The sequence below is a fragment of the Trichophyton rubrum genome (assembly GCF_000151425.1).
Source record: "Trichophyton rubrum CBS 118892 genomic scaffold supercont2.6, whole genome shotgun sequence".
NCBI lineage: Eukaryota > Fungi > Ascomycota > Eurotiomycetes > Onygenales > Arthrodermataceae > Trichophyton > Trichophyton rubrum.
This window is the reverse complement of record NW_003456423.1, coordinates 99087-114923: the sequence shown is the minus strand read 5'-3', so window position 1 is coordinate 114923 and position 15837 is coordinate 99087. Positions and strand designations below refer to the sequence as shown.

At 47.2% G+C, this 15837-nt stretch overlaps 9 protein-coding genes across 9 annotated transcripts; 4 read left to right on the top strand and 5 right to left on the bottom strand.

The window, feature by feature from the left end:
- Positions 1-349: 349 nt before the first annotated feature.
- Positions 350-1848, bottom strand: TERG_12287 (uncharacterized protein; the record flags this gene model as incomplete). Its single annotated transcript, XM_047751265.1, has 5 exons — positions 350-517; positions 620-833; positions 894-1114; positions 1191-1538; positions 1630-1848. The coding sequence occupies 5 exons, from the start codon at positions 1846-1848 to the stop codon at positions 350-352; spliced, it is 1170 nt and encodes a 389-aa protein (XP_047606598.1).
- A 116-nt stretch (positions 1849-1964) lies between these two features.
- Positions 1965-2438, bottom strand: TERG_12286 (uncharacterized protein; the record flags this gene model as incomplete). The annotated part of the gene is made up of 1 exon (XM_047751264.1): positions 1965-2438. The coding sequence occupies one exon, from the start codon at positions 2436-2438 to the stop codon at positions 1965-1967; it is 474 nt and encodes a 157-aa protein (XP_047606597.1).
- Positions 2439-2509: 71 nt separating this feature from the next.
- Positions 2510-2761, bottom strand: TERG_12285 (uncharacterized protein; the record flags this gene model as incomplete). Its single annotated transcript, XM_047751263.1, has 1 exon — positions 2510-2761. One exon carries the CDS (start codon positions 2759-2761, stop codon positions 2510-2512), a length of 252 nt encoding a protein of 83 aa, XP_047606596.1.
- Positions 2762-3842: 1081 nt separating this feature from the next.
- Positions 3843-5167, top strand: TERG_05443 (uncharacterized protein; the record flags this gene model as incomplete). The annotated part of the gene is made up of 3 exons (XM_047748436.1): positions 3843-4315; positions 4507-4917; positions 5020-5167. 3 exons carry the CDS (start codon positions 3843-3845, stop codon positions 5165-5167), a joined length of 1032 nt encoding a protein of 343 aa, XP_047604418.1.
- Positions 5168-5982: 815 nt separating this feature from the next.
- On the top strand, positions 5983-6723 carry TERG_05442 (uncharacterized protein; the record flags this gene model as incomplete). Its single annotated transcript, XM_047748435.1, has 1 exon — positions 5983-6723. The coding sequence occupies one exon, from the start codon at positions 5983-5985 to the stop codon at positions 6721-6723; it is 741 nt and encodes a 246-aa protein (XP_047604417.1).
- A 260-nt stretch (positions 6724-6983) lies between these two features.
- Positions 6984-8886, bottom strand: TERG_05441 (uncharacterized protein; the record flags this gene model as incomplete). The annotated part of the gene is made up of 5 exons (XM_003233518.1): positions 6984-7153; positions 7243-7488; positions 7636-8055; positions 8131-8226; positions 8301-8886. 5 exons carry the CDS (start codon positions 8884-8886, stop codon positions 6984-6986), a joined length of 1518 nt encoding a protein of 505 aa, XP_003233566.1.
- Positions 8887-9685: 799 nt separating this feature from the next.
- TERG_05440 (uncharacterized protein) lies at positions 9686-10939 on the top strand (the record flags this gene model as incomplete). The annotated part of the gene is made up of 1 exon (XM_003233517.1): positions 9686-10939. One exon carries the CDS (start codon positions 9686-9688, stop codon positions 10937-10939), a length of 1254 nt encoding a protein of 417 aa, XP_003233565.1.
- A 792-nt stretch (positions 10940-11731) lies between these two features.
- TERG_05439 (IMP 5'-nucleotidase) lies at positions 11732-13526 on the top strand (the record flags this gene model as incomplete). The annotated part of the gene is made up of 8 exons (XM_003233516.2): positions 11732-11756; positions 11833-11843; positions 11962-11982; positions 12076-12090; positions 12146-12293; positions 12370-13164; positions 13226-13365; positions 13428-13526. The coding sequence occupies 8 exons, from the start codon at positions 11732-11734 to the stop codon at positions 13524-13526; spliced, it is 1254 nt and encodes a 417-aa protein (XP_003233564.1).
- A 154-nt stretch (positions 13527-13680) lies between these two features.
- Positions 13681-15835, bottom strand: TERG_05438 (uncharacterized protein; the record flags this gene model as incomplete). Its single annotated transcript, XM_047748434.1, has 2 exons — positions 15057-15835; positions 13681-14996 (listed from the first exon to the last, which is right to left on the bottom strand). The coding sequence occupies exons 1-2, from the start codon at positions 15355-15357 to the stop codon at positions 13681-13683; spliced, it is 1617 nt and encodes a 538-aa protein (XP_047604416.1). The 5' UTR covers positions 15358-15835.
- Between the last annotated feature and the right edge of the window lie 2 nt (positions 15836-15837).

Below are 15837 nucleotides of genomic sequence, written 5' to 3'. Positions count from 1 at the left end.
AAAAGAAAATTGAAGGAAGTTCAAAACAGTCACGTGTGACACCATTACGTAATAAGTTTGAGCCTCATTGTGGATTATATATTATCCGTTTATTACATAAGCTGAAAAATCAGGCCCGAAGGCTGACGCGAATTTTTCTACGGAATACTTCAAAGAAATTCCTAGACTGTTCTGAATAGGACGATATATCGGCAGTGTAAACATTCTCCTTCATTATCATTTTGTTCAAGGCTACCCAAGCCGAGTCATTGGAACAATTGAAATATGCTATATATTATTCTCTTACAAGAACAAGGACTAGTTATAGGACTGAATACTAGATTCACCAGCGGGCATGTTGAGGGTAGAGTTATGTTAAACTAACATAACCTACTGTTGCAATGAGCTGATCAACCATACTTTCCCACCAGGAGGGTCTTTTATGCACTGGCACACCTTCATCGAAGACGTGGCTAACCCCACCGCCATCCATCCACGTCCACATTGCCTGGACTGCTGCCCACACCGGGGGAACGCTCTAATAAACCTCGTTAGCCTATTGAATGGTAATTTTTCAAATGTGGGCAGGTTTAAGGGCTGGGTGACATATGAAACTGTTCGGAACCTCGTGCTGACTTACTGATCTACATTTTCCTTTCAGTCCGACGGTTGTGAACCACTCCTCGGCTATCATCCTATCCTTCTTCTCTATCGAGACAAGGGATGCAATAAAAATAGGACAAAAGGGAGCCTGAGACGTGAACAGCGTTCCTGAATATGGCATCATGGTGACGCATTTCCATAAAACCTTGGCTGTTTTTTGGACATCTGGGTGATGGCGAGGTTTTCTACGTCTATTATCAGCCTCCATTCTATCCTGGGTAGATCGAGTTTAAGAGGAACCTTACCTCAACAGTCGGCAGTGGAGGTATATTTGGGCGGCGGCAACCCAAGTTTCTCCAGTCAGCTCGGTCACTTTCGTTGCTGTCTGTACTTTTCCATTTTTGTCTAGGTCGCATGATCGAAGCAGCTCTTCCGCACTTGGATACCCATCAGAAAGTTCTGACCACTGGTGGAATGTTTTCAGCCCTTTGCTGATCACTTTTGCTGCATAGATGGGCGCCATGGAGGAATCCTAAAACGAGGATCAGACATAAATCAACTGACAGTGTATCTGGGAGAGCTAATCTATTATTAACGCAGTTACTTACTTCCTTCACCAAGACAGACAGATACGTTATTTGTGATATTATATGAAGTAACTTGGGGCAAAGACCAGTACCGCCGTTGATCTTCCAGCTTTCCTTTTGCGTTCCTGCGAGGAGCCAACCATACGCATTCGGGTTTCCTCGAGATGCTAATGGAGTTACAAGCTCGCTGAGAATGCATGCAAGAGCCACCCAATTCGCATAGCCGTGTCTTGCAGCGCTATATTGGGTGTTATCAGGCCGCCAGTATCTGTACCCAGGGTCCGAGTTGTCAAGTATGGACTTGGCTAGCCTCGCAGCCAATATCCAGTTAGGTTCGGCGTTATTTATACGCAACTCCCAATTCACGCACTTAGTTGCATCAGCTTCTTTCTTATTGAATTTTGTTCCGCGCGTCTTAAAAAGCCAGCAGAGAATCGGATAGAAATGTTTGATAACTCACATCGTCCACTAGAAGCAACATGATAGCAGCAACAAGGTTGTCACCTTGACCAATGTCTTGGTTTTGCCTGCTTCTTAGGGCAACGCTTATCATATGTTTAGCTTGATCATAATGATAGTTGACGCGGTCACGAAGGCCTTGCTGCGAGTTATAATCCAGTAAATAGCTGCCGCTCAAAGCTACCACAGCGTGCTTTACACACTCGTCATGCTGGGCCATGGCTAATATCTCTTTTATCCAGAAATTAGTTCCAGCAAGAAGAGTTCTTCCGGAACAAAATGCTGCTTGGTCTGTCCTCTCTTTGGTTAACTAACCACCCTTCACGGTCTAAGACATTAACCATACCAGGGAGTTGAGGGACGCATACAAAATTTCAGGCACTGTCCATCAAACTGATGTTCAGCAAAGACGCTATGCATGGCTATAGTCGGAGGAATGACTGAGGGTATAAGTGAAATTCCTCTGTTAACTTGACGTGGATATGAATATCTTTCTGAATGTAGCGGAATCACCGTTCGGGAGTTGGAGCAACCACGCTTGGTGTGTAAGGCATTCTGATCATCATTCTGACTTTTAGGTACTCGAAGCTTTACTTTTATGTAACTGCTAATTTCTCCATTCACCGGTGGTATGATAATATCTCTGGAAAACTTATGTCTCCTGTCCTGGTTCCGTGCGAAAGGGTTGATAAGTTCCATCTCAACTTTCCGATTGCTAGCCATCGCCGTGGAGGGAAGAGCTACCGCAGGGCCCAGGAATGGTTGGTGTTCCATGTTGTCATTGAAATTGAACATATTGTTAGGGTCCATCGCTGTGCTGAAATACAGTTCTTCTTAGCCGTAAGTTAGCGAAGAATGCGCAAACGCCGACAGATTGGAGATCATGGTGGTAGAGCTATCTTACGGAACGACTGATTAGATTCGCCTTGGTTAGGCTCCTGGGACGGAGCATTGCTAATAAGTTTGAACCGCGGAACTCCTCCCTGTATCTTCCTTGTTGTGTTGAACGCTGACTTCTCGCTCCATCCTCCAGAGTCCTGCTGGACTAACTCCATTAGAGTTTCCGGGCTGCAAAATATTGAATTCGGCGGGTCGAAGTTGTAGCTGGCGAACTGCCTCTGTTGTGGATCCATGGTTTCGTCACACCAGCTACGCTTCTTGGCAAGGGACATAATATCTCTCTTCGCATGATAGGAATACAACTGGCGATCAAGCTTCACCACTCGAGGCGCTTTCGGGTCATGGGTGGAATGGCAAAGGAATCCAACAGCAAGAGCGCCAGAAGAAACGGGTGATCGAGGTCGAAAGAACAAAGCCGCAAGCGCCTCTTTTTAGTTGCGGCTGAGCCGAGACTAAATATATTCTGCCAGCCCCGCTATGCCGCACTCGGAAGGCGGTGAAAGGCCCGCTCCTGATGACAAACAATGAGCCGCATCACGTGTATATTAGTAATCATATTTTTATCACGTGAGTAAACAAGTGGATCCGCATTGGGCGAAGAGCGAAAAAACGACATCAAACAACATTTCGAGGGACGACAAGACTTTGATAATAATGAAGATATTGATGAGAACGACAGCAAGCCGAGAGGAAAGAGGCAACCAAGGGATACATGTGGGTGTTCATGAAGCTGCAAGAGAGATAAGGGCGCATGCAAGTTTGTCAGGCTGGCTGGGACAGGGGGGCTCGCTAAAAAAAAAAACACATGCTGCTGCGGTAACTATGCTAATCTCCCTGCGCATAAGCCTCCCTCGTCAACCCTAGCCCAGGGTTTGCCAAATTGACCAACTGAGTGACTGGGATCTTCCGGTCTTGCTCACTCTGCCCGACTTCCAATCTCTCCCCTCTGAAGCAGGCCGCAAGGCTGGGTAAGTAGCACTGCCTTGCCTGATGCCCGCCTGACGTACATATCCAACCCGCCCTTACATCCATTTGCCTAAGAGAGGAAGCAAAGTACATAGCTACCCCGGACACCCACGGACTATATTTATGGCCGGGCTGGGCTTCACCTTGCTCTGCTCCCGTTCGTCGCCCTGCCCTGTGCGAAATTCTTGTGGGAAGTCGATCCTTCCATCCCACATTGGGTTGCTTACTACTTGTTTCCTAACCGCCTGCCAGGACGTGGCGAGAGAGGCATACATAAGAACGCCTACAGCGTAAACACTGCCAAGTAATACCACTGTCCCAAGCCGATGTATGCAAGAAATGGCTGCCATGTCGTCCAGCGATCTTCCAGCAAACATACTTCTGTCACGTTCACAGCCTCTTAGCCCATGGCTTCAAGAAATCATCCGAACAAAGCTTAGCGAGCTAAACTTGTCCGATACCAGCGTTCGTGAAGAAAAAGGTGCTACTGTTCCCAACTTAGGGCTTAGATCACAGCCTTTATCAACGCCCGGAGATGGCGGTTCTCCTTGGGCACTCTTACAACAGCCTTCTGGTCCCACACCTGCGCCTTCAGTTCAGGCAGATAAAAAGCCTGCGCATGCTCCTAGCTGCAGGCTAGTCGAGATTGGGGAGTTCCTTGTTGATATGATGGCTTTAACGTCGAAGATAGCCTCTGCCTTGGTCGAGGCAGAGGATATAAAAACTTATATCGAGGCTCATATCCAACAACTAAATGAAATGCATCATCTTTCCGATATGGATATGGTTACATATATGAGTGAGAAGGAACGTGACCTCAAGTAAGTACCTTCGAGTGTTTCCACCTTATTTGCTCAATAGAACTCCGTATACCAATAGTTTCATCAACTGTTATCTCTGATATACTCTACCCTCCTAGGGTTTTTCTTTTATCGCTCTCTCCAGAGAATTCATGAATAAGTACTTATCTGCCGGCTTGACTAATCATGGAACGCTCACTAATGGCGCACAGTACACTTGCAACTAGACTTGAGGAAATGGCCAATGAAACATCAATGGTCTGGCGGCGAAGCCCCAACCCACCCCATCACATGGGGGATGTACTACAGACAGCATCTTCTGCCATGGTTTCTTGCAGGTCAAACAACAATTCTTCAACTGGTAGTCAGATTAACCCAAATTGTGCAATGGGACCTGACTTCAACTCAGGATCGCCTACGCCTACTGTTTCGTGGAGCTCGAGCACGAACAATGCAGCGGAGGAAACAGCCTTTCCAGTATCTATGGAGGCCTTCCAAAACACGTACCCCAACCTCAACAGACGTGGAGTGGGGAACTGGGTATGCCCATATGGTGAAAAATGCACAAAGGGCGGATTCCGCGATGGAAAGGTTGTTATATTTGGGCGGAATTCCTCTTTTAAGTAAGTGTGCCCCTCCATAATAACTAATGGCGTCCCATGTACTCTGTTTTACGTTCATCTTGATAAGCTTCTCCCAGCTCCTACAGCTAACAAGATTCTCAGGACACATCTACAAAAACACGAGAAAGCATTTAAGTGCAACATACCTGGGTGTAAGAATACCGCGGGATTTGCTAGGATTGACCAATTAAGGAGGCACAAGATTGAGGTCCATCATATAAATCGCGAGGATGTTGAGGATGGAAAATGAAGCGTATAGCAACGATTTGGTTCTCTTTTCGATTACTTCTTCTGATGGTGGATGGCCATGTGATTGGAGGTGATAACATTGGGCGATTTTCGAGTTTGCCTTCATCTTACCTCTTGTTGATTGCGAGTTTTCGTAGCTCTGGTCAGCGTCTACCATTTCATACATTTAAAGTCTAAATTCTCCGAGGCAGTGCGTGCAATATCTATTTCAATCTCTTTTCTCATTAGGCAAAAAAGTAGTCAGAAATTAATATTTTAAAAGAGTCCCATCTTGCATCTTTGCATCTACGGAGGGTCATTACGATATAGGGGTCTCTAAGATCAACGTGATGGTGAGGCTTGGACACTGCCACTTCCAAGCATGCCCTGGCATATATAGAACACAGCCCTCAGAGTTTTGGCCGGGGGCCCAGCCTTATACACCATTTTGCGAGGCTCACAAGCAGAGCGCCGGTCGAAAGCAGCGCCTCACCTTTCCAGAGGCTGGACAAGGTGGTAGTGCCTGATTTAATGTTTTTTTTTTTTTTCCATACATACTCAGGCGGACAAGGCAGAAGATCTCAATTTATCTAGCTGGTTAAATCGTCTCATGCATTCCAACCAAGGCATTGCAAAACCACAAAAGCTCATACCCGAATGCCCCTCGAGTGGCTTTACAAGCAGGCCAGGCAAGACTAGACACCATGCTGCCTATGGAATCCTTTACAACATTGCGTTAATTTTGCTACTCTCTGAGCGTTCATATTGCCGTGTTCAATTCCTTGAGACATTGATCAAGTCAGCATCATTGTTGGACGTATTCTATAACTGTTCAATATGGATAGAAAGCGCAAAGCCACCAATGAGTTGCCTAATGAATCGCGCCGAATTCCTGGGTACAATATCAGTAACAGATGCCATCTCGACCTGGGTCGCCATGCCAGTCAGGGAAGTACCTCAGTGTCTGACCAGAATCTTGTGCCCGGGCACGATAGAATTCTATGTGAGACAAACCTAGAACTTGTCAACTCCCAGCAGGTACAAACGTATACCCAACCTTCTTACCCCTCTAAGCTTGATGCTCGAGAATTTGTATCCGCAAGAACATCAAGCTCTATCCACGAGAATAGTTGCATCCACTCCAGCTCGAAGGTAGCCAGGGTATCAAGTTCCAGTCACCCGGCTATGTATTCAACAGGCCACCACAGGACGCCAACGAGCAACGGTAACGAAACTCGCAGTTCTCACCAAGCCAACCTTCTAGGTCATCAATATCGACATCTCGGTCAGACTGCCGGCACCCGAGAATACCACTCAGCTACGAGCTCTATGTCGCAGTATCGTGAACTCCAGGCTGGATTTATGGTCTCTATGGGTCTGTCATACTCAATGCGGAGATACCTCGAGAAAAATTCTCAATCTCACGAAACCAATAGGGCCCTAGAAGATATCAATCGATATTTCCCTCAACGAGTTCCTTCAAACGGCTTCATAGACCCAACTATTAATGATTATGAGTGTGAAGGTCAGCAGATGAGTGTGAATTCAGGGACTTGGTTTGAGAAACAAGGACAGTAACATTCTTTTCATATTTTGAAATGGTGTATCTTCTCTGCTTTTGTATCATTTAGGTAGCTGTTGGTTCAGTCGTTTGTTTAACTTTAGCTATGTGTTTCCCAACCCTTTTCATCTGCAGCTGAATTTTTTGCATTCAGCTTTAGATGGATTTGTATCTCGAACATTTCTAAGATAACTGGGCTTGAGTTTGAATGGTGCCTTCATAAACACCTCAAGAGGGTATAGGGGGAAAAGGCAATACTCCACAAGCTCTGCTTCAACTAGCGCTTGGAGTTAGCCCTTGTCAGCGACACATTTGCCCCTCCATGGCATGCCAGGGTCAGCCTCAAGTCCTCGATAAAGTGGAGATTTGGATCTCGGTTCTCAATATCTTCAAATGTCTGCAAAAGACGGATTAACACGTAGGATGCCTCAGTCAATGCGTATTGTTCTACAAGAGTTAGCATGGGTAAATCAGACCGCAATTCAAATTCCCGCAAATAAATATGGCGCTGGAAGGAAGGGAGAACTTTCACTTACGACCTAAGCAGATTCTAGGGCCACCGTTAAATGGTAGGTGGTTCCATCCCACACGGAGAGTTTCCCATCGGCTGGGACGGAAGGTAGTTGCGTCTGGACCGTAAATTTTTGCAGAACGATGAAGACTCCAAACTGAGTACAATACAGTTGTATCTTTGGGAATCAGAATTTTGTGCTCCCCATTTGGACCGCCACCACGAGGTAGTGTTGTAGGCTTGACTGCTTCACGACTATTGGATGGTACAACTGGGAAGAGACGAAGAGTTGAATGACGCGGACCAGATTATCTTAGTATGCATTTCACAAACGGGTACGTTTGCTGCGGACCGGAACGCAGTGACATGCATAAGACAGAATAGAGCTTGTGAACGGTAAAGAGACGATATAACTGACTTTCATTAAGAACATAGCGAAGATACTTCATGGATTTAATATCCTCATATGTTGGCTTTCGGTTTCCCAAGGTTTCGATTACTTCTTTTCGAAGGCGGAACCATTCGTCTTTGTGTCTTGCGAGCTGGTGGCAGCAGATAGATAAAAGGCCCGCAGTTGTGTCTCTACCAGCAAGCAGGATATTGAAAAGCTCTGATCGAAGTCGGACTGGATCTTGGAATTCTTTTGCAGCCTCTTCTAGAAAAACATACTTTCCACCTAGATCGTGGCTGGTTGGTTTGCCAGAAGCTTGTCGCTCTATAGCTTTTGTTGTAAATTTATCCAAGTATGCATGCATATTTTTGCATATCTTCTTGAATTCAGTACTGTCTTTCTGGAGCCAGTAAAAGTCTTGGAGGGTAATTCGATGAAGTAAAATCTCTACCACAGGCCGGCATTATTACCATCTAAACCTCAATAGATAAAAGTAGAGGCGGGGGGATAAAGACGCCGTACCTGATCCTCGAGTAAAGTCATTGTAAAACTGGGACTCTTGTGCAAGACAATCTGGTAATAAGCTATTGACACTTTCACCAAATAAAAAATCGGTTGCTAGTTTGTCAACACCAGGTTAGCGATAGATGGCTTGGGTTAAGGGTTGGGTTGTCAATGAGACATTCCAGTACCTGTATCCATTGACAGCTTGAAAAAGAGTTCCTGAAGGTCGACGGTCTTCTTTTCTGGGATCAAGTTAAACATGTTCTGTACAAATGACTCCAGAACTACAAGATCCTGGATTTGCTGCCTTGCGAACTGTGGGCGCAGAACACTGCGGGAATGGCGCCATGGTTGACCCGATTTTCCCCCTCCATACATGTGGGTAAATATACCGTCACCAAGCATGGGCACGAAGCTGTTGTACCTCGAGGCGCCGAGGCTGAAATCCTCGAACTGGGTGGCAAGCATTGCTTTGATGTTTTCTGGTTCGCGAGTCAAGATCATAGGTTTCCCAAACATAGAAACCGAAACGGTATCGCCATGCTTTTCGAGCAATTCCATCTCTAATTCCAAGTAGCGATTCTCTTCAACTGCCTTTGAGACTCTGCCGTAGAAGTCGATGCCAAACTTCACTGGAGACTGTTCGACTTTCGGGGGAAGTCGAGTCCTTTCGCGTACACGAATCTTTTTCAGCGCCAAATAGTCAAGTGTGGTAAGGTATACATAGTAAAGACCACAAGCTGCCACAATGGCAGCAATGAGGGGAAAGAACATCTCTAACTGCTCGTTCTTGTGCCGGGTCGATGGTGATGGAAAGTAATTCGAGCTGAAATCAAGAACGGGTGTGAGTGTCCAGGCAGCCACGTATTTATTTATATTGAGGTTAACTAGTTATCTGGTTACGGCGGACTAGATGGACCATGTTTCACCGGTTCCCGCGAATGCGGAACAGAGGAACTCTGGAAGACGGGGTAGTTAGTTACCATCCATGTTAATAATGACCTTATTCGTAAGATTTTTTCTTGAATACTATCATGATTTCAGGCAGGATATGATGTCGCATTCCCTCACTCGAGGATATTCCGTCCGACTTAACTACCTGTGACGGAAGGTATCGTAATAGGCACCCACCATCTTGTTTCGATCGTGTATGATAGCACAGATATGTATGATAGCACAGATATGTCATTATTGCCATCGCAATTGTTAACTAGCAGGGGCACGCCCGCCCGTCAGGTAGATCACGGGCACCTCGGGCACCTCGGGCCTAGGCATGGCAGAGACTGATGATGTAAGCCACAGATCTGAACCTTAACATGATGCTTATTCCCTTTCAACCAATCGAATGCTTTGATCTTCCTTCTAACCGAAACGAATAGGGCTAGAGGCGTCAGGTGACCCACTTACCCGCGACTTAAACTTCTTCCCCCTTCCAATTGTAACTTTGCAACCGCGAATAATCGTGACCAGACTTCCTGGACCAGACAACCTTGCTGCAAGCCTCAAACCGCATCCTAGTGTATTATTTGAATTCGAAGCCCTCTCCCCCGTCTTCTTCGCCGAAATCTCCAATATGACTTCTCACGGCCCGAATGAGGAGTTCGTTTGTGAACGACGTCGTGAGTTGCTAAGCTCGCTACAGGACCTGCTTAGAAGAATTCAGCCCCAGGGAATTTCCTCTACTACCTGGGCTGGTCTGTGGCTGGCGGACATCGAGATACTCGAAGCTCTCCTTGACCCGAATCAGCGGACAGAGCTTTTTAAGCTACTCGATCATCAGACTGAAAATGTCGCTCTCCTATGGCAACAGCTTGATCCTTGGAAGTCCCGCTCCCCATCACCGTCAGCACCGCAGTCCCCACTCGCCTCACCGCGCGGGAGTCCCAGCCAGTCATCCCCGCTTCATCGTTCGACCATCGAGAGACAAGCAGGTTTACACCGTGACGTCCACGAAGATGAGCAAGCCCCGCAGCCAACGTCGCAGCCAGCCACACCTCCAGCTAAACGCCAGCGCAGAGACTCCGATCGATCGTCAACAGCACGGAGGCAATGTCTTTTTAGAGATGAGAATAGGTGCCTAATTACAAAATCTCTTGACCCCGTTGACGCGGCACATATATTTCCGCACTCATTGAGGAATTCCTTCTCAATAGACAATAATAAACACCGATTTTGGGTTTTGCTACAATTATTCTGGACGGAGCGTCGTGTTAATACCTGGATGGCCGCCGCATTCCCACGAGGCACTACCGAGGTAGTGGAGAACTTGCTGTGTTTTGCACCTACGATCCATAGGTGGCATTCTAAGGGCTTGTTTGGGTTGCAGCCAGTTCGCCGGTCCGACGACGGCAAGGAATTCACTGTCAAGTTCTACTGGCTGCCGTTGCGGAAACCAGCAGCTCAGGGTGTCGACCTGTTGACTGACCCTACCATACCGGAGGATCTCGTTGGCATCGCCAAGGACTACAGGGCCTGGAACACTTTTACAGGCGAGGAGATTGCGTCTGGGCGAGAGATCGTCCTGACGACCAGAGACCCCGAAAACTTGCCACTACCCAGCTGGGACCTCCTGGACCTGCATTGGACCCTGCAGCGCCTGGTTGCATTAAGGGGGGCGGCGGATGTCTTCGCTGATACCGTTGATGATGACGATAGCAGTGGTATTATGTGGGAAGACGAAGACGAAAATGTCCGCCACCGTGATAGCATTGCATCATCGTCTGACCAGGAGATCGAGCCGCTGTCTCTCTCTCCGCAAGCTCCAAAAGTCGTCAGTACGACAAGCAATGTTATAGATGTCCCCGCAGACGATCAGGCTCTCGCATAGAGCAGGTTGGACAAGCAGCCTGTTCTACAGGGAGATCTATGGGGTAACTACAGAGTAGTTACGGCAGAAACTCAGAAGTTAAGCCCCTCAGCCTTGACACCTGGCGTGAGAAAATCTTACGAATAATGTTATTAACGTGGATGGAATCGACCATGCCGAGGGCGAGTGTCATACTCCCTTGCATCCTGCTATATAGCCCGGCTCCTCTAGTAAGTTATTATACTGCACTGCTAGACGGGCAAGGAAGGCACTTGCGAATGTGGGAGGTAGAAAGTAGCTAAGACTGAGGTAGATGGACGCAGCAACGAAGCTATACTCGGCCAAGCTTGTCGGAGTCTCCGAAAACCGATTATTGAGATGGTGCCGAATGATGGCAAAATTGGCAACAGAAGACATGGTGATATAGCTAAGTAACTAGTAACAAAGCTCAAAAGTCGCTTGTTGGTGGATCTGAGGTACCAAGTGGTAGTGGTAGTAAGGCGGAAATGCAGAGGACAACTGTGATGGCAACCTCATCTCTCCGGGTGCAAGGCCCTCTGTTTATACCTCTCAGGTATCTAGTTAGGATAGATGGTTGTAGGAGCAACAAACCGTTGACGTTGAGATAAACATGACATGGAAAAGCCCGTCCCTTCTGCCGCCAAGACCTGCCCGCCTTTGGGCACGTTCCACTCCCGAGGTACAAGTTAACTAACCGACGATGCAAAAAGTATCAAGAAACCAACGTCCAACAAGAAGGGAACTAGAGCCATAGAGAGGTAGGTAGATCAAGCGCCTAGACAGACAGGAAACATGACTACCCGCTACCGTGTCGAGTGTAAGTAACATCCAACACCCCAGGGGAACTGGGCCGGGGGAGGCGATAACTACACAAAGACTGACACCAGAAATAGACGCCCTCAAGGTAAGCTTAATGATCCTACACTCTCCATGCCTTAAGGAATATGGCTGGACTTTTCCACTGTATCCTGTACTTTGCGGGGATAATAGAATTTGCATGTCTGACCGTCGTCTCTTCACAGTCACATCGCCGTGACCAACTGGTAAGATCCAAGGAGATCATCAGCCGTACACCAGTCTCCTGCTCCCGGGTAACTCAATATCTGGACTAACGCATTGTGTTACGAATATATCAGATTGAATGGATCAAGGTCAGCTCTTCAGGAAGGAAAAGCTGAATAACCTGCGCTGAATAGGTTTATATAGGGCCTTCTTGCAGTTCCCTTCGTTCTGCATTCGCAACCCACTGCTGCTTACAAGGAAAACAGCCCCAACCTCGCACATCTTGCCGAACGGACACATAATAGATATGTTGAGATTATGCGGGATGTTGAACATCTGATCAATGACCACAGTATGTGGTTTGCATTAAAAAAAAAAATACTCAAACAGATAACTAGATAAACCACTAGACTGACTTCTGGCCATAGTTGAACTCCAGAAAACGGGAGCTAGCGGAAAATCTACATTGAAACTGCTAGTTCCCTCTGTTGGTACCTTCTTTACGCCACTACTGCTGGAAGATGCCTTCATATACCAGGATAACAAGAGGTTTATTAGTCACAGACGATTTGTGCCTCCGTCATTCAATGATATCCGTCTCACGCTTAATACTGCTCAGTTAATGGGTCTTGTTCGCCGTAGTGAAGTCCAGCTGATTACGTTTGACGGAGATGTAACACTCTATGATGATGGGTGTTCTCTCACGGCAGATAACCCAGTTGTGAAGAGGATAATACTTCTCTTGAAGCAAAACAAGAGAGTCGGTATTGTGACTGCTGCCGGATACTCTTCTGCTGCAAAATACAAAGAGCGCCTCGAGGGCCTCCTGGAAGCTATCAAGGACTCCGCTGACCTCAGCGTTAAGCAAAAGAATCATCTCATTATTCTTGGAGGCGAGAGCAACTTCATGTATGAATTTGATCCTCAGTCCCCCGATCTGCTCACCTATAAGCCCCAGAGCGAGTGGCAGCTGGATGAAATGAAGCAGTGGAACGATGAGGATATCAAAGAGTTACTAGACATCGCGGAGGCCGCGTTGCGAGACTGTGTCAGTAACTTGAGGCTCCCCGCTGCAATTTTGAGAAAGGAGAGGGCCGTGGGTATATATCCGCTCGAGGGACATCGAATGCATCGTGAGCAACTGGAGGAGACTGTTTTGGTGGCGCAGCAAACTATTGAAACATCTGAGGTTGGCAGGCGCCTTCCATTTTGCGCATTCAATGGTAAGGTACCCGCAGTCTATTTGCGATAATACGGCGACACTAATCCACTACTTTGTGATAGGTGGAAGTGATGTCTTTGTAGATATTGGGGATAAATCGTGGGGTGTCCTTGCTTGCCAGAAGTACTTCGGTGGCATTGATAGATCCAAAACTCTGCATATAGGAGACCAGTTCCTTTCTGCTGGGGCAAATGATTTTAAGGTATGGACTATAGTTCCTTATCCATTTGACTCATTTTTCCTAACTGATAATCTTATATTTAGGCACGACTTGCATGCACCACTGCGTGGATATCTAATCCTGGTGAAACAGTTCAACTACTTGACGAACTCGCCGTTCTGGAACAGGGTGCTAGGGCGTGAACTGCCCTACATGATATAATAAATCTTCTCAAGGTTGTATACCATTGTAATTATGGTTCAGCAAGTTCCCGAAACTTTGCTTGATGATTCAACTAAATCGTCGGCACTTAAGTACATAGACAGTAAAGGTCATGTATCTGAAGCTTTCACTTGATCACCCACCGGCCTCAATACGTCTGAGGGTTTCTTGAAGAGTGGTATGGGGTTCACCTTTAGTTTCGTCCACATGCCATATATACTTACTTTCCTCTACCATGCCGGTTGTCGAGCTTAATGACATACAAAGCAGTTCTAATGATTCTTCGTTTAATGTCACTTTAAGCTTCTTATTGTATTTTTCCCCGGGCATTGAGGCTGTTATCTCCCCATCCTCGGCAAATGTGGGCTCCCAGGTTGTAGATTTGGTATCATCCCCATCTGCACCGTGTACAGTGGCTTCGGTTTCCTCGCGAGATGCACCGGATGCAGAAGACACAGGCTTCCTACTCCCGCGGAATGGGATATTATGGACAATGTCTAATGTAAACAAGTAAAGAAGGAATTCCTTAAGATCCTCGCGAGTGCCAAATCTTTGGGTAATATGCTTTTGCGGGAGAGCAGAATGGACGGTCCAGACAACGAATTCAGTTCCGAGGGCGCTAGGGCTGAGATCAGTACGAACCATAATCTTATACCAGTTATTCTGCGTGCAGAAACCTCCAGCCATTCTAGTTTCCTGTACTCCAAGAAACGAGTCTACAAGGGACTCTACAAGTGGTATAGATTTTTCTTGGCTGGTGACCGTTTCCTGAGTGTCCTTTGAGGGGGGTTTGGTCTTCCAGTATCTGTATTTGAGCCCCGCTGAAAATAGAGTGGCAGTAATATTGTGAAGACACGAAGTAAGCCATTGGAGGTGGGAACTGTGTTGAAGATACGCGATGCTGGGCTGAAGAAGCGAGTATTCTCCAGTTGGCTTTTTCTTTATTGAAATAGCAGCGGGTATAGACGTTCGACGTCGGTGGTTTTTCCGGTGGGCGTGATTTAATAGGAGGCGTATTGAGCAGGCAATTGCATGCGCAAGGTCGTTGGCTGGAAGGTTTTGGGTCATATCTTGGTCAGAGGCGGCTGCGTCGTCCACCGGCACTAAATCGACAAGAACCTGGCGGTTATCGCTCAACTGAAAAAGGATTTGATTCTGTGTTGTTTCAACTCCATGGCGAATAAGGGATCTGGCTTCACGGTTTAGTTCATAGAACAGTTCCTCTTCGAATAGCGAGTCCCTAGCTTGGTGAATAAGAGTCTCCTGAATGGATGTATTATCGTCATGTTTGATTCTGGCTGGCTGGGACACTCCCACGATATTTCCATCGTCTTGTATTCGAATACGCACGGCTTTTGGAGGCGTTGCGTGTATTCCCCGGTCAACGTACAAGGACCCATCATCCGCCCGTCTCAGTGCAGCCAGTCCGCGATCTCTAAACACCGGGGTAGCTGTTCATTGTAAGCAATCGGAGTGGGCGAGATCCCAAGAGCCAAGGGAAACATGCATACCTTCGAGAAAGCCGTGCTGTACTCCAAGGGTTTGTCTCTCGCGGGGAAGCCGGCATATCTTCCATCCCTTTTCTTTAATTGCTAAGACTTCAGACCAGTATTTTGTCTCCGCAGCCACTTCCTTCTGAAGACGAGTAGCAGCCTCCAGAAGGTTATTTGCTGCCGAACTAAAGCTCTCTAGCTTCCACCCTTTGGAGACAAGCTCGATATCCTTCTTATTTGCCTCGGTTCGGTCGGGCGTCCTTATTCGGTCGATACCTAGAGAACCACTAGGTATCTTTTGCTTGACATAAGGGGTCATGGAGGCCTCTACCTGCCGCGGCGTATACTTTGAGAGGGCAAGGGAAACAAAATCAAGGGCATAGCAAGCTTCGATCTGAGCCTGTCTAATTCAGGGGTCAGCGCCAGGGAGCTGGAACTCTTATATTGACGCACAGGCACTCACGTCGCAAACTCGAGCATTTCTGATCGACTGGTAAAGAGCTGCTGCTCTCTATCTTCAGCATTATTTCCGGACTCTTCTGTCCCCTGTATATCGAGCTCCTGTTTACCCGATACGCGAAGGGCTGTGATCTCCTCCGACAAGCTCTCTTCGGTGACATCCTTGAACGAGCCCCTCTGTGCGTTGATTTGGGCAATTCTGATCGGTAAGGTGTCTGTATCGTCAATCTTCTTCCGAACAGGCCGTAGAGGTAGAGAAAACGAGTCCGACATTTTCAAAGCAGGCTATCAAATATCACATTGAAGCTCGTGATCTGTCAACGCGGGTCGGGTCTAGGCC